General features: G+C 38.1%; 1 protein-coding gene across 6 annotated transcripts in view; it reads left to right on the top strand.

Moving 5' to 3' along the window:
- RIMS1 (regulating synaptic membrane exocytosis 1) overlaps nucleotides 1-21,334 on the top strand; it is a gene marked incomplete at both ends in the record, with an annotated part of 304,350 nt that overhangs the window by 277,494 nt on the left and 5,522 nt on the right. For all 6 annotated transcript variants that reach the window (XM_080614500.1, XM_080614499.1, XM_080614501.1 and 3 more), the window contains one exon: nucleotides 18,791-18,932. In XM_080614500.1, the coding sequence (XP_080470626.1) occupies nucleotides 18,791-18,932 (142 nt within the window). The remainder of the gene's footprint in view (nucleotides 1-18,790; nucleotides 18,933-21,334) is intronic.

Genomic DNA, 21,334 nt, shown 5'->3' with positions numbered 1-21,334 from the left:
TTCTCTGTCAGAGTGTGGCCAGACTGTAACACTGAATTAGGTATGGATGTGACCTAGGATTTATGTATAGAAGTAAATCAGTTTTACCCATCACTCTTGCTTCAAAAATTATCCTACTGACCATCTTTTCTCCTGCCTGAGCAGCTATTTTCTAGAGTTCATGGTCAGGGCAGGGTGAAGGGACTTCTTTGACACGGCTCATCTGCTTTCTTCAGTCTGGGCTCCAAAATGACTAAAATATTAATGAGGGAAGATGTTCTAGGGGCATTGAAAACAAACTCCAGGGTATATACACAATGGGGTTGGCTTGGTTTTTGCATACTAAAAGTATTCTGTTGCAGTTTAGTATTTATAGTTAGGAAAGGAATAATTTACCAGGAAAACATTTTGAGGGAGTCAGTTGTCTTCACCTTAGAGGCATATCAGGTTAAGAACCTGGTTCTTCTGCCTTGGTGGAGGTACTCCACAGCGCTGTGAAGTGGTCAATTCAGAGAGGTCACACACAGGGTCGGATCCAGGAACCAGACTCTTTTCTCTGTAGCCTCAGTAATGTCCCTTGTGAGGCACAACCACTCCAAGAGCTGGGCATGACAGAACCAAGTTGCATTTGTATTGCACACACTTCTCCTGTGAAAAAGCTCACAGATCTGGCAACAGGCTCATACCACAGCAAGAAGAGAGCTGTCATCTCTGGTATGTGTCGGAACAGGCAATTTTGGTGTATTTTATGCAGGGACTATGGATCCAGGTCAGGACTTATCTCTTAACAGATGAAACATTGTCACTGACAAGGGAATCCAGGAGGAAAAGTGACTGAGGTGACATAGAAACTGTGGTGGGTTTGAGTAGCAGCTCACAGTTTTACTTTAACAGCTCTTACGTAGATGCAAATATAGCTTTATTTATCTTTGTTCAGGCAGCATTTTTATGCTCTGTGACTGGGAACAGGCCTTTACATTATACTGTGCTTCAAGGGGAGAGACATGTTTATGGCCAACTTGGGAACAATGTCAAGAAATGTGATGGGATCCCAAGTTCCCATATTAGCCAAGGTTCAGGCTCTCCCTGGAGTAGTTCTCTGTCTCGTAAGTGGTTTTTCTCTTTCGCTCAGTCGATTGCTCAGCATCCATAAGAGCAGCAGGATTTGACTGTAAAACCATCTAAGGGTTTTCTAAGTCTGTGTGTGAATGCTAGTCAAGAGTTACATACATGTCTGTGTCTATTTTATATTTTTTTTATTAATTGCTTGCATGAAGGGAGCCATTATTTATATAAAGGACAGTGAGATTGTCAGCCTCGGAAGAAAAGTACTGCATGAAAAGCCTTCCATAAGTCCATTGTTTAACTGTTTTAAATGTGATCAAATCAGAAGAAATAAGGGAAGGCAGTTTTATGTCTGATGGTCTCCTTAAATATCTTACCTTTTCTGATAAGCAAATGTCACCACCAAAACTAACACTCTGATATAAATCTTTTCAATAAAACCAAAAATTGAATAACTGTGTGGATGGAAACAAGAGTGAATTGTAATTTTATTGTAACTCTACTTAGCTGTGCTCTTAGCACAACTGTCATGATTCAAGCCTTTCATACCTTGTCATCAGTCAAGCAGAACATGTAATAGCGCATTGTCCTGTGGTACCTTGTTTATGATGAAAATGTAAGTACTTTCACTCATAATATTATTTTTTATTTTTTTTTTTAACATACCATTAACAAAACTATTCCTTTTTTGCTATTATGTGACATTGTCAGTTTCTACAAGCTGGAAATGTGATCTTGCTTTTTGTCTTCAAAAGGCAGAGAGCACAGCAAGTCACAGTGTGCTGCTGTTCATCTAGTGCTGCTATGTGTTTGGTGCCAGTATGATGAGCTATCTTAGTTTTACTGGGAGGGGAATAACTTCTTAATGTTAATGCTTTTATTCATACTATGCTTTTTTACTATGGTATTAATATTGCTTTTCACATATAATTGCAAATAGTCTGTTGCTGAAAGGGAAAAAATATTCGGACAACATGGATTTTAGTTGAGTTAAAAGTGAGGAGTAGAAACAGTGAGGCAAGTCCAGTGTCCAATTGAATCAATGATTGGTCCCAAAAGGGCTGAATGATGCCAGGTTAGGGTGAAAGATGTGGCATCTCCTGACTTTCTTCTCCTCTTTTACACTATCTGTGTTCACATGGTACCCATCACTCCAGTATTGGCAGTACTTATAATAGAAGTCGTGTGCCACGGAGAAGTAGGATCATCAGTGTGTTATAAAAGAACTATGAATTAAATGAAGTTGCAAAATAGAGAAATGAACTTTGATACTTTACATCACAGTGTTTCTTTTTCAGTTAAAGACCTTCCTTCTTCCCACATGCATGCTAGTCAGCATGTGACATACAGAGGTAGTTTCTCTTACTGCATAAAAAGTTCTCTTTGTTGATGGCATATACTTAGTTTTAAGAAATCAGTTGCTCTTAAGAGCTTGGTGCTGAAAAATCTCATTGATTTCCAGCCTCAAGAATTTGGTATCTCGGTATGACTGCTCTGTAGGATAAATGGATGACCTTTTGCAGGTTTTTTTTTTTTCTGTTTGTTGTCCAAAGTTTTCCATCCTGTTCAGAGTTGCAGTAGCAGTATAGCAATAATTTTGCAATTCCAACTGGAGCAAGAACTGCTATGGCTGCTATGTAAACCTGTACTGTTGAACTTCACTTTGTAGTGCAATTTATTATATACACTCTTTGTTTATGTTCTGACTTTTATAGTTCATGTCAGAGCTCTTTAATACTAGCAGCAGTTCTTTGTTCTTTGCATTCTTGGCAGTCATAGACCTTAAAGCATTTTACAAAGGAACGGTAAGTGCCATCATCCCATTGGAGGAGCAAACTCCAGGACTGGAGGTGACCTACTGAAACTCTCACAGTCTGCAGAAGAGTCAAGACTTCCAAAAAACTGATGACTGTAATTACTAGATTAAAAATTATTTCTGACTGTTTAAAGTACCTAGGGGCATGTTATAAGAGATACAGTAATCTCACTGAAATGGTGTTGGAGAAGAAACAGCCCTGAACGCCCACAGAGTGTGTGCTTGTATGTGTGTGAGCACGTGTGTAATCTTTAGTTAGGAGTATTGTTTTAAGCAAACATTCTGTGGGACCTTGAATGTCCATATATTAAAGTGTGTAATGTTTACAGTACAAAATAGGACAGTGTTGGCTTTCTTGAAACTTGAATCTATGGCTAAAAGCAATATGTTTGACCCCCACACCATTTTATAGTAGGACTCACCTCTGTGCTGCTGGGATGCTGGGATTGCCTTCATTTAGCATCTTCGTTTCTTGTGCCCTCTTAGTAAGAATGCTTTATTTGGAGGAGTTCAGTTAAATACTCTACCAGGAAGGACTCGCTCTAAAGGTTAATACAATAGATTGTTCTCTGCAGTGAAATTAGCTAAATGAGCAAGTAGTGGCACATGATTGCTTCACATATTTTAGTGATATTATTATAAAAGGTATTTTGACCACAAGCTGAGAAAGGATTCACTTTAAGAAAAATCCTTAAAAATCTTTTAATGTAGTGAACTCGATTAACTGTGAAGAAATGCGTATGTGAGCAGCTCATTACAAAATTACAGAAAGATTCATCCTTCATAGGTAACCTTGAAAATGTCTGTTTATACTCACTTTCTGTTGACCATTCTTTCAGCTCATGATTTGTACTTCAGAGTGTAACATGGTAACATTTATTATCTTACAGACAGCAGAGTGCTGAACAATCTGTAACATCTTTCTATTCAGATTGCTAGTTTTTCTATCAAAATAATAGCTGATCACTGTAATAATTTGTCTTTACAAAATACATCAAAATACTTTGGTTATCTCCCTTGCTGAATACAAAGATGGCATGGTAAGACATCATATACGAATACCAGGTGTTCTCCTTTCTCTTTGTGATTCTGATGAAAAGCAGACCAGAATTTCACCCTGATTCTGGGTTGGTGCTTTATTTATTATTGTGGTGTTGGGATTAATAGAACAGAACGTACTATAAACTCATGGATTGTGAGTTCTATTAAAAACATAACAGTATCTTATATTAATTTTATCCCACTATTTAGGTAATGGTAATTATTTCAAATTTACAGTCACCATTGTGCTGGACCAGGATTTTATGGGAAAGTTGACTTCGGTTTCTAAAGTGCATTATTTTCCTCGCTGTTGAAATATTGTTGTAATACAATTACATGTTGTAATATTGTCACATTGCAAACATATTGGAAGCTTTATTTAAATATGATGCATTAAGTATCCAGAGGTCCAGGCCAGTGTATGTTTCACAGGGAGTAGTCCTATGGAGATCTACATATGATGAACTTGGCCCTTGGTGAAAATTCTGCATGCATTTGTGTATAAGTGTTTAAGATACAAAAAACTACTTCTTCCAGATACAGAGGAAAGGAAATATTTGCTAGGACCATGCACTTTAGATTTGTTTTATATTACCCATGCTTTTATATTTAGTTTGATATAATGAGTGAGCCTGTGTAGCCCAAAGTTCTTCTTAAGATGACAGAAAAATGTACAGTAAAGTTAAAGCCTTTGAAAAAGTTTTGGTCTTCATTGTACTTGTTCCTCTTTCCCCACCACTCAATGATGGTGTCCAATCAGGGGTTAGAAAGATTGCTTTTACTTAAAAATTTCGGTGGAAGAAAACATGAATTATTCTAAGAACTTTTCTGACTACATATTGGAAGCTCTTGACTTGAGAGAAATGCCTTCAATTTTCCTCTAGAACATGGGGTTTTTTTATTGTTGTTAAAAATTAAATACATGCCTTTAAAGCTAAGGAAAATAGATGTTGTGAATCTAGATGTTATTAACTGTAGGCAATTTGGCACATTGTAAGAAAAAATTATAAAGTAAAATAATTTTTAGGTCTGAGTCATCTTTCAGTGATATTGGCTCCTGTTGCCACTGAACCGCACATCAAAACACTTCAAAAGAAACTGGAGATTGTTTTCATTACGTATCTTCAGTGCTGCATTACTAATGGATAGGGTAAATCCTTTGATTGCAATCTCATTTTCAAAATAACCTCTTTCTAATACCTGACATATTAGTTCTGATATATTTTATAGTCTAAAAATGGTGTGTTTAATAGCATACAATTATTATTATCTAAAGGCTCTGAAATATTATACTACGTATGTTACTTAAGCTTATTCAAAGCTGCTTCTACATTGTTTCTTATTCCGACAGTAGCTATATCATTTAACGTCATATCATTTTTATTTTGTGATATTTACATGCTCTTGGTTTCATCTTTCATTATGATTTTATTAGAAGCTGAGTACACCAACCTGTACTCAGTAAGAACTAACCTCTCACACTGTGTACATACCCCAAAAAAAAAGCACTCTCATTAATAATCATAGTAATCCTGAGCAGCAAATAGGGCTTTATCTGTCAGTTCCAAGAAAAAATACTGTCTGAAGTAATACCTGCCAATTAGCTAGTATTATTATGTCCATCCAGTCTTTACTTTCTTTAGAGGGTAGTAATACCAGTTTTATATAAATGAGGTAGGGTTTATGCACATTTTATTGTGTGTTGTTTTCCCTCCAATTTCTGTCATGTTAGATTCTGTTGTACTTACAGAGTTTTAAAATCTGATACACTACAGAGGCTATAATAACAAAATTGCATGTTTCCTTAAACTATTTCATTTCAGAGCAAGATCATTAATTTTTGCCTTCTGTGATTTTGATTTATATTGTATATAATCTTTATTTCTGTGGATATCTTGTGTTTAATCCTTATTTTGACAATATCTTACCTGCATAGAATTCATGTGTCTTATTTCTGCCTACTGTTTAACTTGCCATCACTATTTATATAGCAACCCGTACTCAATAACAGCTGAGCTCTCACACTGTGAACACACCCAAAAAGAAGCACTCTCATTAATGATCATAGTAATCCTGAGCAACAAATAGAGCTTTATCTGTCAGTTCCAAGAAAAAAATACTATCTGAAATTGTGTAATATACAGATAATAAGAGATTAGTGCATCTGTTCCAAAGAGCCTGACCTTCAGACCATTAGCTCTGCAAGATTCAAGCACCATGGTGTAATCGTGCTATGAAAGGCAAGTTTGTTTTACTTTTGTATTTTATGATCTTCATCCATGAGCTGATATATATTGAAATCCCTGGAAATAGTGGTACTGCTTGGCTTGGGTTATTCTGTGCTAAGATGGAGACTAAAATTACTGTAAAAGGCAAGTTCTGTTTTACCAAAAGTAAGCCTAGGACCGTGAAAATAAGGTTTGCTTATCATATTTTCGTTTCCTTCCATGAACTCTGTGGAACCGTATTTCTATATGCTATCTGCAAGTAAATTTAGATCTCAAAATTGGTGGTTCAGGCTGGCTGATTGATTATTGTAGATATTCACATTTGGTTTTATGCTGTGGATTTGAAAGTTGCCCTTCATACTGAACTGTTCAGTTTCCTGCTGCTCCTCGTTTTCTTTGGTGCCAGTATTCATATGCAATTCTTGTTTTCCACTTCATTTTAAAATGGTTATCATCTCTTCATCTGTTGCTGGTTTGTCAGTGCCTTCTATATCAAACAGCAAGAAAAGTTAATGCTCAATCTTAACCTCTGCTTTTGTATAATACAGAAAGAGGAAAATGGCCTGCTAAATAGTTCAGAAGTACTGGAATTAGCTTCATATTGTACTGTAATGTCTTTTATTGGCATACATTGAGCAACATTTGCAGATATTGTATTAGTTCAAGACAAGTGCATTTGATCATTAAACTTACTAATATGCCTGCACCATTGCATTAAAATTGTAGTTCAAGTGACCCTGTATTTAGTTGGCATAGCAGTTTAGAAGTGTTTTCATTTCAGAAATAAGTAGAAATTTGGGAGGGAGATGTTCTTTTCTATGCAGGGAGGCTCTATTAGCACCATTTCATTTTCTTTTTCCATCTCATCCTGCCTTGTATTTGAAAGGGCTTTAAAATTTGATAAACACTATCTGCTTACATTCATTGGCTCTAATTCAGATGATCTCAAATACTAATTTTTAACATATGGCTAATTCTCCCTTTTGCTTTTAGTTTTCTTAGCTTTTTATCATGTTTGTAACAGACTAATTATATGAGAAATCTATTATCAAACAAGCCAAGAGTGGCAATAAAGAAATATTGCTTTGTAATTAAATTTTAGCATAATTTGGCAGTTTAAACACAGAACAACTCTTCCTGTATCGGTATCCTGTCTGCCTGGTGTCTGTTGACTGTTGTCTTATCTCCTTTGCCTTTGAGAAAGGCAAGTGCTTCCTCACTAAGCAAGGTCTGCAACCCAGAAAGGAGAGCTGAGAAGAATAAGAAATGGACAGCCATAGGGACCTGCAAAAATAACTTGGATTCATTTTTAATAGCGCAAGGCATACTGTTACCAAAAATCCTACTATCTCACATCTCTCCTTACTTTGCCTATTAATCAAACCACTACTGATGCTGTGGCAATTTTTTGTTCTGGTGTGTGTCTGTGGCACAGTTGAACCCTTATGTCTCTCCAGTTGAGTTTTCCTCAGTGTCTATTTGATACTGGACATAAACGAGCAATACTGTATGCAAACCTTAGGATTTTGTAGCAGAGTTATGCCAGAGGATTCATTTGGGAAGTTTGGCTGAACGATCTGTCTCTAAACTGAGCCTTTGTATACCATTGTCCACTTTCAATAATATAAACACAAAGGGAACAATTATATCTTACGAGTTCCACAGGGTTTATCTAGCTCAGATCTACTGCCCAAGTCCATATGTGTTTTTACATACTGACTGCTGTAACTGAAAGAAACCAGTTTGAATTTAATGCCACAAACAACTGTTTTAAAGCAGAAACGTTCAGTGACTCCCATTACTTACCTGCCTTAACTACTTCTGTGAATAAAAAGCTAATTAAAAAAGATAAATTTTGCACCAGTGGATTTAAACTCTAGCTGACCAAAAGAAGGAGCCTCTCCTGAGTTTTATAGCCTCCCTTCTGGCAGCTGTTAGCTGGGCTGACCTCAAATGTGAGAGGTAGGTCTGTATGTCAGTGCAATGTAGCTGGCTTGGGACATTAATGTATAGTCATATTTTGAAAGAAACTCGTAAGTGGAGCACACCTTAGCACAAGCACTTTGGCTGAAGAAGAGCATGGCTGCGTTTTACTGTAGCTGAATCTTCAGTGGGATCACCCATGGCGATGCAAGGTACAGCTGTGCTAACAAGGCTGTAAAAACAACATGTGAATTTGTATTTAGCAATGTAGAAAGTTTAATGAAAGTTTGTCTTAGGGTCTCGTACTTTGGAGGTTGCCCAGAAAAATTTGCTCTGTAGAAAGGCCGACCCTAATATTTCAAGACTCATTGGAGCTCAGATTCCCTCTTCCTGCAGTAATGGAACTGTTACACATCCAGAAGAGCAGGTCAAACAGTTTGTGCTGGTTTTGGCTGGGGCACATTTTCCTCACAGTAGGTGGTATGGGGCTGTGTTTTGGACTTGTGCTGAAAACAATGTTCATAACACAGGGATGTTTTAGCTATTGCTGAGTTGTGCTTACACAGAGTCATGGCCTTTTCTGCTTCTCACCTCACCCCACCAGCAAGTAGGCTGGGAGTGCACTAGAAGCTGGGAAGGGTCACAGCTGGGACAGCTGACCACAGCTGACTCAAGGGAGCATCATATCGTATCATATGGCATCATGCTCAGCATTTAAATCTGGGGAAGAAGAAGGAAGGGGGGTCGTTTGGATTGGCATTGGTCTCCCCAGGTAACTGCTGGGTATGATGGAGCTCTCCTCTCCTGGAGATGGCTGAACATCTTCTTTCCGATGGTGGATGAATTCCTTGTTTTGCTTTGCTTGTGCATGTGGCTTTTGCTTTGCTTTCCCTATTAAACTGTCTTTATCTCAACTCATGAGTTTCCTCACTTCTACCCTTCTGATTCTCTCCTCCATTACACTGGGAGGGGATCAAGTGAGCGGCTCTGTGGGGCTTAGGTTGCTGGCTGGGGTTGAACTATGACACAGTTATAAGTCTAGAAAGGGGTTTTGACCATACAAATAAGAAATATAAGGAACTTTTTTTCCTGGGACCAGAAGAAGAAAAGAGCATAAAGGAAAAAAGGCTGTGACCAAAGTGGGGGTTTTCTGGGAGCCTGTGGTGTGAAAGCCTTCTCTCCATGGGTTTTTTTATACAAACTTTAAACTTCTGTTGAGTTTCCCCAAGCAAGAGCCTTGGGGCATAGAGAGGGAACTTCTGTACACTTAACATAAGTGCAGTGCTTTGTGTAAAACTGCTCAGTGTGGCAGGCTGGTCTAGGAGCCCTTGCCATGCACATACTGAAGGAGTGTCTCAGGGGGGTGACATGCACACATTAGCAACTACCAACATCATCATTTCATTCTTTCCATGGCACCGTACTCATCTTTGGAATAGAAATCTTTCCATATATTTGTATGATTGAATTGCATACCATACGACTACGTGTTTTTCAAAAAGGTGGTAAGCCACCTTCTATGTAATGTTCTGAGCATCATTTCTAAATGCTTACTGCAGAGCAAGAAGATACAAATTACTTTAACCATTGCATTGCATAGGAAACCTGGGCCTGTGCAATGAATATAGGTGGGTATTTCTGCAGAGGTGTGACATGAGATATGCTGCATCCCTGCTGCAGAGGATTTTGAATTTGTTAGTCACCTGTACAGTATTTGCAATCATAAGTCCTGTTACATGTTTATTAGCTGGAACGTGCAATATAATTTGTGGCATTTTTCTCATTAATCATTTTACACTAAATAATCAGAACTTCCCCATAACTCAAAGATCCACTGGGGAGAAATTTATTGCATGCATGTTTTTCATTTTTCACCCTATTATCATTCTCTTTGAAATAGTTTTCTTTTTTTCATTTGATGAATGCCAAGTCATTTCTGTTCTCCTTTCTATCTTTAATCAACCTGATATCCAGTTTACCATGTACATCATGTTGGGGGCCTACTTTATTTGTAAAAGAGACTGAAAGAACTTCAGTCCCTACAGTACTTGAATGCTAAATTGAAAAGATATGTCAAATTAATAGATTCTGAACTGTAGCAAGAGGAAAGCATATTACTTTTTCAGAATAGAGTATTAGGAAAACTGAACAATTTGACATGGAAATAACCACGTGGTAGAGCCTGTTTCCTCAGAATGAAGTTTAAAGATGAAAGGAGTAATTGAGACATGAAGTTCTGTTCACAGAATGCACATGGGCTTTCAGAGACAACAAAACTTCAATGTGTTCCAGTCCAAGACAGTAACATCATTAAGACTTTTCTGAAGCATAACTGTTTAATGCTAATTTGGTGCTTTCTCAGCTTTGAAATCATTCAGGTGATTTTGTACCAAAATTCGTGAAGAATGAGTCAAAATCACCCAGACAGAGAAATGTGTTTCTGGGTTTATCTGATTCTCTTCATCCAGTTCAGAACAGCAGCGTTAAAAGAATGCATCAACCACGATTGCCAAGAATGTTTTGTGCTCTTCTCTACTTGCACATCACTAGAAAATACACTGCTGACTGAATTTTTTAACCTTTCAGCAATATACTATGAAGTGCTAGCTGGCAGGTAGCTCAGTACTCTTTTCACTGCAAGACCCTATAATGTAATCACAGTTGTAAAAGGAACTTGTGAGTGAAGCAACTTGATCATTCCTCACAGTGCTGCAGTGCCAAGTGCTTACAGGGGAACAAGGGAGAGGCAGCGCCAGGACCCCAGAGATTTATTCTAACCAGAAAGAGCACAAGATATTTAAACAAAGGTGAAGCTGCTGTTAAGTGCTGTCTGCTTGCTAAGGATTATATCGTAGATGATGTTTAATTTTGCTTAAATCAGAGGTAAGTCTATATTTTCTGTGTGTTACTGTGATAAGCCTACTTATTAGTCTGATTTAGCAGTGCATGTGAGTCTGGGGATATAACTTTGCAATGCCACAGTCACTAAGGAAAAACCTGTGTATCACTGTCATACTCCATTGATCTGATACTCTAGAAATGATCTCTACAGGCAGGTTAGTAATGTTTTTAAAGGGAAATGTAATACCCACGTAGGAGGTGCTGGTAGTGGTGAAATAAAACTTGAAGGGTTTGAAAGTTGCAGTCTGAATAAATCAAATTACAGAAAAGGTGCATTATATTCAGATCAATTCACAGGATGCTAATTGTTGTGAAACGAAGGAGGGGACTGTCTCTGGAGCTCCTCATTAGTGTGCTGTGCTCTTATATTAGGGTGGTTGTTCAGAAACTTTTCAGCTGTACAAAAAGGCATAGAACTATTTACTAGAAGATGCTTTGGCACCAGTAGTCTTGACAGTGTTTCAATTTACAGTTTTTATGGAAATTATTATTATACAAATTAGACTTTGTGTTGCCATTATGTGTATCACATAGTTCTCAGGAAAGTTTTGGAAGAAATAGCAACAGTAAGGGTTTTTTCATTAGTGATGTCTTATAAATTGTCTTATTTGTGATATCATCTTGTATAAACATTGTCTTTCAGTAATCATAATGTTAATTTATGCTTTTGATAACAGATACTGAAGTATTTTTATGATTCTATGATTCTGTTTGTAGTTGTGAAGACTCTAGTAGTCTCAAATCTACTAAAATGATAACGTCTGCTTAGAACCAAAAACCACATCATGCAGTTACTAGAATATATTTAAATTCTCAAAGAAATGAAATACTGGTTTAGTTTATCTAAAGAATTTCTTCTACTTTCTTCTGCATTACAGTTTTGTTTTCCCCTCCTGTATTAACTAGCAGTTGTGTCCCAGCACACTTTCAGTGGACAAATGTTGTCTCTGTACCATATGTCAGTTCTCTTTCAAGGGCTCCTGGTAATAAACAGTGTTGCAATACAGGGCTGTGTTTTGCTGTAAAAACGTTACTGTTGAAGGGCAAATAGCTCTTCTGAGCTTCTTATTTCATTGTCTCACTTTCTCCTCCAGTCTAACAAAGTCAAGAGTATATGAGAAAGTGAGTGCTTGAAATTTTATAAACTGTTTATATAGTAAATAATTTGTTGGAAACACAACTGTTCTGTTACTAATTGAATTTCACTGAAATAGGCTTTAAGCATTGAAGAACTAGGCATATATACCTATTATCAGTTTCATTGACATATTCTGCTTTTGTATAGCTCTGTGCATATGTATGAACAAGGTAATTAAGATGCTGTTATTTCTGTATGTTTATAAAATGTGTTTGGTGCAATCCTAGTAGCAAAACCTCATTACCATACATCATCAATGATTGCCTCATTTTAGCTGACAGATAGTGGCTTATTTCACTTCATTGCAAGTATGTGGACAAAACTATTAATATAAAAGTCTTTGGACAAAAAATACTAGTAATTTCAGAAGCTATAACTGAACTCCTTCTAGCCAGATACCGTTGCTTTTCTTTAAGATACATATGTCTTGCTTAGACATGGGGTTTCTTCCCTGAGATGGGAAAAATCATACGTATCAGGATAACCATACAAAACCACATGCTTATTTTTAGAGTTTTGGGTTTGGTTTGGGGTTTTTATTGGAGTATTTGGGGTTTTTTCAGTAAATATGCCAAAAACCATCTTTTCTTAAGGAGATAAGCTTTGTAAAAGCAGTTTCTCAAAGTTCTGAGTACATTGTCAGGTAGTAAATAATGGCCTTGTTTACTTCTGGTTTGATCATGGACTTTAAGCAGTTCCTGTCATTTATTCTCAATGTATTATTTCAGCTTCACTGGAGTCAGTAGGAGCTTTTAGATAAGTTACTTTCTTTTGAAATCTAAGTACAAACCGTTTAAAGGCTGAGTCTTACAAGTTTGCTTTTCTGTGTATGAAACAATCCCAAGCTAAGCTTCTGTGGTACACTGGCTAAAATGGCATCAAAGCATTAATACAAGTGTTAACAGCATTTCGGTGAAGCTTCCTTTTGTAAGGGTTGGTGCTTTTTGTTCCTTTGTCTCTAAATATGTCAGAAAAAAACCTGTGTATATTGATGGGCTAAACACATTATGTTTTTTTCATTAACTGAAAATATTGGGATTGAAATTGGCTTGCCAGCTGAATATGACTTCTTGTAGTTGTGAGATATAGTTTCTTCCAAACTCCATATTAAAAAGATACATCTTGATAAATTACCCAGCTGAAAAGGTGAATATTCTTTCTAGAAGGTTTTGTTATTTGTAAACCACGACAAATAGTATAAATGTTAGTTGTGGATTTGTTTCAATTGATAGAAGTGGGAAGAAGTACATGATGGGCTGTATTTGGATTTGAAACCTCGGGATCTAGCACCACAGAATATAAACAGCATTCTCCTTTCTTTGAATATATTGTCTGATAGTTGGAGGAAACATTTGAAAGACCATACTGCAATATTTCAGATGTCTTTTTATAAACAGCATATTCAGGAGAGTGTAGCAGAATGCACAGAATATAAAACAGTGGAGTATTGCAGGATATAAAGTCCAGGAATAATTCATATTGAAATGTCATGTTTCTTACTATTTATCTTCTGTCCATAGTCACTATGTACTTTAAAACATTGTCATCAATCTACTGCTGAGGTCATCTGAGAGATGTACACATGTAAAAGAACAAATGCTGTTTGAATTATTTCTTCTTTTTTTTCTCTGTTTTAGGACTATAAGCCACAGGGCACTTTGTCAATTCATGTGTAAATATATTTTGTTGCTGTTTAAAAGTGCTGCATGCAGAGTGAGTGGGATGCTGCAGAACTTGTAACTCAGCAGGTCTCCAAGAGCTAAATTTGGGATTGTAAAATCAGTAACACATCAGAAAGGACCAGAAGGAAATGTGCCCCTTGGCTTTTCTTTTTATAGTTCTTTGCCTTGAGGGTGACCCTTTCTGTTCCAGTTGGCGTAATCTTGTTGATGTCTCACACAGTCCTTTTGCAAACCAACAATATGGTCACAGTCCTGCCAGGTTTCAGTCAGAGCTGGCTTGGATCTGTAATCCTCGTAGGCTTTCTTTGGATGCATGAGCGTGCATGAGCATGTATTGTGAATAATTTGCCCTTGAGTCATGTGATGACATTGAATATTAGCACCCTTCTTACCCCTTTCATTAGTGGGTTTAGCAGTAGTGTATGCACTGTTCTCTGGAGCATTCTTTTGACCCTTTCACGGATTTTCCATGCCATGTACCCAGGTGCTGCATGTATATAAACTTGCTGCTTTTTTTGGCACTAACCAACTAGAGATCCTCGGACATGAGTCTGGACAGTCTTCAAGGCAGCTCTCCCTATAGGCAGTACGTAGCAGACCATGTCAGGATTGTCATCTTCTGCCCTGCAGAAGTCTCTAACACTGTTCTATTGACAGTTGCTAAGCTTGTGTCCTTGCCTGCTCTTGTATATCCCCTAGCCTTGTCCTGTGGCATGTAATGCACACCTTGGCATCAGAGGAGAAAAGCTTTACTCCAGCAGGTCATAGCACAGCGCCTCCTGTATTAAAGGCTTACTTAACAAGAGCAAAATGCAGCAATTGCCTCAAGGCACCACGTGGAGCCCAGGGGAGAAGCCAGGCCAATGGTGATGCAATCCTATGCAGTCATGACTTTGCTAAGGGCAGTTATGGATACAAGTAATTTTGGGCCATTTGTCCTGGCATTGTCCTCTCTGAATTGGATGCCCTTAGAAATGTAAAGCTAGCCTTGAGTTATCTCTAGTAGGCTGTCTCAATTCCATAGACACTGTCACTGACCCTTTCTTGCTAATATAATTCAGTTGTCAATAGCATTTTGCTCCTGGCTGCTATACTTGAAGGTAATTAGGATGCACAGAAATTGGGGACACATCAACTGCACTGATATCTTGTGCAAATGTAAAAGAGTGCATACACTAACAAGCCTTCTTTTTGCTCTTCATCATTACTTAGATCAGGACCTCCATTGATTTACAGAAAACATTTGTTTTCTGAGAAAAACAAAATCAGTAACCAGTTTCTTGTCAGGCCAAGAAGGAATCACTATAGGCTATTACAAGCAGACTGAAACAGTGCACTGCACACTGTCATCTTTGTGTTGTAGCAGGAGTGCCCCTTAACAGCAACAAGTGCTGTTGGTGAACTGCAAAATGCGTATAAGCTGTGCATATTATAAAATTTAATTGTACGTATCAAACTAATACAAATCAGGATGAGGACCCAGTATTCTCCAGAAGATATCCAGGCAAGAGTAGAAATTCTTCTCACTATATCATAGCATAGATATTGAGCTTAAATATTTTATGAAGGGCAGGGGGGTTGGAACTAGATGATCTTAAGGTCCTTTCCAACCCTAACTATTCTATGATTCTATGAACTTGTACTGTCCATATAAAGACAGCATTCCAAAGGTATATGCACAACTGCTAGATTGAAAGTAATACAAAATGAAAGCTTTTTTATTAAAACAAAAAGAAAAAAAAAAACAAAAAAACAACATTATCAAGAGCAGGAAGAACACTGGTAGTTGTTTAAATCACGTATTTCATTGTGCAGTCGAGGCAGGACTGGAAGTTGTACCCCAGAGAGAGTTCATGTTTCTGGAGCACCTTTAGAAATAACAGCAGTTCTCAACTCAACTGCATGCTAAGCACCTTCCTCCCTTTGCAGAATTTGGTTTTCCTGAGAAGCTTACAGGAGTACAGCAACAAGATACACTGTTCTCATTACTTTTTGTGTTATAAGTGGACAAAAATATGATATGCATAAATGACCAAGGTTAAAACTTCCAAAAGGTTAAAACTGTGCAATATGTGTTTCGGTTGTTACTCATGGGCAAAAGCAATTTCCTTTACTCCATAAAACTCCTCATGTATTTTACCATTCTGTTGGGCTACTTTATTATTCTGATTATACTGCTGGGTTACTTTGAGTTACTTGATGTTATGATTCTGATTGTACGGCAGAATATTAAAACTGAGGCTATAAAGTGAAATATGCAGGAGGATTATTTATCCCAGGAAATATTATGGATGTTACTTGCAGTTACAAGAGGAGACAAAAGAAATATTTTTAATCTTTAACCTGAAAAAGGAAAAGTTGACAAGAAATAAAGAAGTGGAATCCAGTGCAGTAAGACAGAGAGCAGTGACTGGAAAAATATTTTTAAAAACAGTCTGGTTTTTGAAGCACAGCAAGACACGGTTGTGGACTTGGTTATGTCCATGCATGAGGATTCCTACTTTGTGGTCTGTGCGTTTAAAACCTGTGGATCAAAGCAGTATGTTCAAGCTGCGATATGGATGTTATCTGTAATAATATAAAATTACTCTTTGGGGGAAAAAAAAACCCAACCAAAACACTTGCTATTTTCAGTCTTTACAGTGGCTTAGAGCTAAAATATTAATTTCTGTAATTTATTTTTTACAATGATTATTTCTATGACTGTTTTCTTCATTATGCCTTCCCAACAGCCTGGCTTAAGTCCATAAATTTCAGCACCCACCATGTTGTCCTGGAGGTCCAGAGCAACATCTCTTTCCCAGTTTGTGTAAAGGTCATGGTGATCTTGTGGCTACCTTTAGTGCCTCATCACTCCTACCTCCTGAGCCATGAATACTCACAGGCAACCCTATTCAGCTACCCACATTTCAAGCTCTACCATATTGTATCCTTCCAGTCATGCTGCCTGATCTGGCTGGCTCCAGAAAAGGCAATAGGGGGTAAACCACATAATCTTACCCGCTGTGTAGGAGCAGAAGGAAACAGAGACACTTTTAAGCAGGTTTCAGCAAGAGAGGCACAAAACAATATGGGTGGCGAATGCTTAGCTACTGAAAATGAGAGAATCCTGATTTGTTGTAGGGCTGTGCATGTGGGTTATACTTCCTAGGCTGAACTTTGATTAATTTTTGATGCTTAGCTCACCTTTCAGGATTGACATGATGGACACATGGTCTATTTTTAAAGATAAAGCTCAGGTCCAAAATGTAGCATTTCACTTCTACATACAGAGTCACCAGCATTCCAGCAAATACCATCCACAGTCACCTGCACTGCCTAGGGAGTGTCTGCCTGCTGCACCTTGTCTAGCTTCCTCTACCTCGCATTTAGCACCACTGAATAATGTGTTTTCAGCTGACCAAGGACCAGGAGTTTGGATGAGCTGCAGTGGCCTACAATGGAACCTCCAAGCTGCTGGACTCAGAAGGGGTAAAGGATCTGTGGAAGTAGCTGATTTCTTCCACTCATAGGCATTTGTTTCTCTGCGTCTGGGTGGCCATGGATAAAGACCATTGGCCTGGTCCAGGAAGCTTAAGAAGAAAACCACAGCCCCTTTTGCGCTGGTGATGTCTCCTCTAAGCCCAATGTATGGATTCTTTCTTTCTCACTTTGGCCATGTTTGCCGTGTCTATGCTATCACCAAGGAGGTTACTGTGATAACTCACGGGAGGGAAGAAGCTCTCTGGTGTGATTTCTCCTTGCCCTCTACCAGCTCTGCAGATCCAGACAGCAAGGGCCAGCTGTTCTCCACAGCATGTTGGAACACCCTGAGCAAGGGATAGGCTGTGCAGGGCCTATCAAAGCTTAAATTTCATGTGAAGAAAGATCAAGATCTGTCAGCTTCAAGCATTAACGTTGTTCATGTGAAACAGGAAGGTAAGAAATTTTTCAGAGCACTTCAGTCTCCACAGGAGGTGGTGGTGGAAGAAACGTACCTTTTCAGATGCTGTGAAAAGGAAGTGCAGACTTTGCAGACATGAAGGAGCATGTAAATGAAGGGGCAAATGCAGGAGAATGTTTTTGTATGCACTTAGGTGAAGCTTTGTAAAACCTGTTACTTCCTGGGAGAAAGTAATGTTACCCATTGAACAATAACTGAACTAACTGATAAAGAACAAGATAGAGTTTGAAGTCAACACATGCTATTACGTCACATAGAGACTTCGGTGGAAGTATTTAGTTAAAGATCTTTGAGAACAATTATTGCCATTGGAAGCATAATGTTTGCCATGTGACAGCAGACCTCATTGTAGATCAGCCATTGCACCTTGAGCTCATAACCACCCCTGTAAAGAACTGGAAGCTCTCCTGGCTCAACGGTAAAACAGAACCTTCCACATGGAACCCAAATTGCATTTTAAAGAATGTGTGATGGATGGAAGCTTTTCCAAACGGATCAAGTCTTTAAACAAATTCACAAGATTTACATTACTCTGTAATGTTCAGTTGCAAGCCTGGACTGCAGAGTCTGTCATCTCGCAGACAAATTCTCTGAGAGTTAATTCTGCTTAGGAAATGCTGAGATCAGAAGTTATGTAAATCTCACTGTTTACTTTGAAGAATTTTTGTGGTGAAAAGTAAGATTTTGCTGAGTTGAAACACATTATTGCATATTTTGATACTAGGTATTTTACTACTTAACTTTTTTTTTTGGTGGAATGCATGATTTTTTTACCCTCTTTCTTTCTGTGAGAGTTGTAACTTCTTTTGTACTCACCCAACCTAACTAAGAAGGTGGCTAGAGATACCAAGTATATGGTTAGCAGACAATCACGGTCATCCTGTCTACGTTCCAAGAGAAGTCATCGCCAATTTGCAGCTGTAGAAGAGAGAGTCATTCTTCAATCAGAATAGTCTTTTTGTATCATTAAATAGTAATCATCAAGTCAGATCATTGTTGTTGGGGGAAAACTGCAAGGAAGGGTTTTGCTGTAAGTTGTCATTCTAACCATTGCTTCCTTTTCTCTGCTTTCAGAGGGTGGGAGCAAGAAGCTAAAGAGCACGATACAGAGAAGCACAGAGACAGGAATGGCAGCAGAGATGAGAAGTCGCATGGTTCGACAGCCAAGTCGGGAATCCACTGACGGCAGCATAAACAGTTATAGCTCAGAGGGCAAGTAAGTGACATTATAAATATTAGTAACGTAGGAGGTGTTTCTTGTCTTTATAAGAAAACCTGGGATGTAAACAGAGGTCCCAGCTGTGCCTGAAGAGGATAGTTCTATATACAGATTCTTCCTCTTGAAACATTTGCAAAATTTAACTATTTTAGGCACATAACACAAATTTCTTGAAAACTGAGGTTTAGAGAGGATTTCTGAAGGATTGACATTTTCCCTGTCATCCGGTGAGGCATTTTGTTCAACAAAAGACAGCTAAATTCAGACCGTGTTATTCAAAACAAAACAAATGGGTACTTTTTCTTTGAGTTATGTTTGGATTAACTCAAAGTTAAACTTCAAATGTATGTAAATCCCTGTGGTATGAAACTCTGTTCAGTAATACTATAAACAAAGAAGGTTTAGTCTGGAGTTGGTCCAAGTCTGTTATTGAGGATTGTAAACCCAGAGTCAAGCTGCCCCCTCAGCTGAAATCAGGCAGACAACTGAGGGTAATGGGGCAGCTGTTTTCATTCACTGCTGAATGACTCAGTGTGTAGGAAAGAAGAATAACGGCAGATCTTACACAAAAGTGTGCATGAATACTTCAGCATCCTCACAGCTCTAAGTGGGACTCAACTGCTTGTGCCAAAGCACAGTGGTCACTAGGAAATTCTTAGAAGATACCTTCCCACAGGGGGAAACTGGGAGTGCAAGTGCAAATGCACTATATGGTTGTCTATAATATAACAAATATCTTCTGTTTTCCTATGAGTTCTGTAATTTAGCCATAGATCGAATCCTAAGATGCTGTGCAAACTTGCATGAGTTTGGTATAATAACATTAGTTTACAGCAGCTCTAGGTTTAGATCACAGTGAATGAAGAATGTTTAGATGCAGAGAATCTTGTAAGAAAGATGACCATTGAAGCAATTTTCTACTGTTTAATCACTTCTCCCACATGCATCACTGGTTTATTTGTAGAACATGAGCAGGACACAACTGCAAGGTGACGGGAAGCCACACAACTGCATCACATGATCAGGGGTACATGCACCGTGCCAGCTCATCCTAAAATCCTCTTCCTCATTTTCCTGGGCCTTTTTTGAACATCAGAAATGTCACTGTAACTTGATATATTATTTCTAGTCTGAGCATGATTCAGTTTTTGATAGCACCTTGTGTTCAGAAGAGCAAAGCTGTTTGCTAGGTTTTTCCTGTCTCTTGCAAGATTCCCATCAAAATCAGCAGGAGCTTGACTTTTGTTGCTTGAGTTTGTCTGCAGTTCCCTCTTGACATTACTGTAGGCAGGAAATTACGACAGTTACAAAATGCTTGTGTTAAGTTTGTAAGGATTGCTTTTCCTTCCTTGCGTGTGTGTACACTGTGATACTGACTTTACTTCCAGCATCACACAGTTTTTTGACAATACCATGTCTCATCCTGCATTTTGTAAGATCAGTCCGATTATATTTACAAATTAAACACAGATGTGTTTAACAAATTGGAATTAACATACATTAAGGTGAATGTGTACTTCACAATCTTCAGTATTTTGTGTATAACTAGAAATGTTTGAAAAGTGAGAATGCTCTCAAGTGAACATTTCAATGATTTCAATGTTGTTAGTTATTCCATAGCAAAATATAACATGTTTTGGGGGAAAAGGGCGAAGAAATGAGCAACAAACTTTTCATAGCAGGGGCAAGAGTGAACTTCTCTCCACCTGGGGAGAGAAGTAGGTTGTGTTTCTTCTCAGGAAGGATGGGCTTGAAGCTGCATCTTGAAGCTAGGTGAGTGCTGTAAGTGGTGAGCTGATGGTTGAACTGGAGACCTTGAGGTTCTTTTCCTCCTCTATCCAAAGAAACCTTCTTAAATAAAAGAGTTCTTAAAACTGAACTTCACTGAAAAGCTTACCTTTTGGTAAATCAGAGTTTTGTAATGAAAAGCACTGTGCTGGTATTTTCCGGCCAGCTTTAGTTACAGGCAGTCTGTGCATTTATACAGGCATAGTAACAGCAGTTAGTCTTGAAGAGAAGAAAGGGTTTTTTCTATGAAGCTGACTGGGGTTTGTAAAGAGCTTTTAGTGTGAATTGAATGACTGGAGCACATAAGACTGATCTGTGGAAATCAAAGTTTTTCACACTAGATGCTTTTATTAGGAAGTGCTGTTATTTTCTCCAGTCTAACAGGGAATTTTCTTTAAGGAAGAAGCAGATACAGAGTGGTGGATGGTCTGGTGGCCATGCTATCTAGGCTTGGTTCAAAGTCTGTTCTTCTGTTCCTTGTGATGAGGAAGTCCCCAGAAAAGCTGAGCCTCCACACCATGGATCATTCTTTATCTCTGGGGTTTATTTTCTTTTTTGTTCTGCTTGTTTCTTTGGTTATTGTTTGGAGACTCTATTAAAAAGAAAATGGA

The sequence above is a fragment of the Psittacula echo genome, assembly GCF_963264785.1.
Source record: "Psittacula echo genome assembly, chromosome: 4".
NCBI classification, from domain to species: Eukaryota; Metazoa; Chordata; class Aves; order Psittaciformes; family Psittacidae; genus Psittacula; species Psittacula echo.
This window is presented reverse-complemented; position numbering and strand designations above follow the sequence as displayed.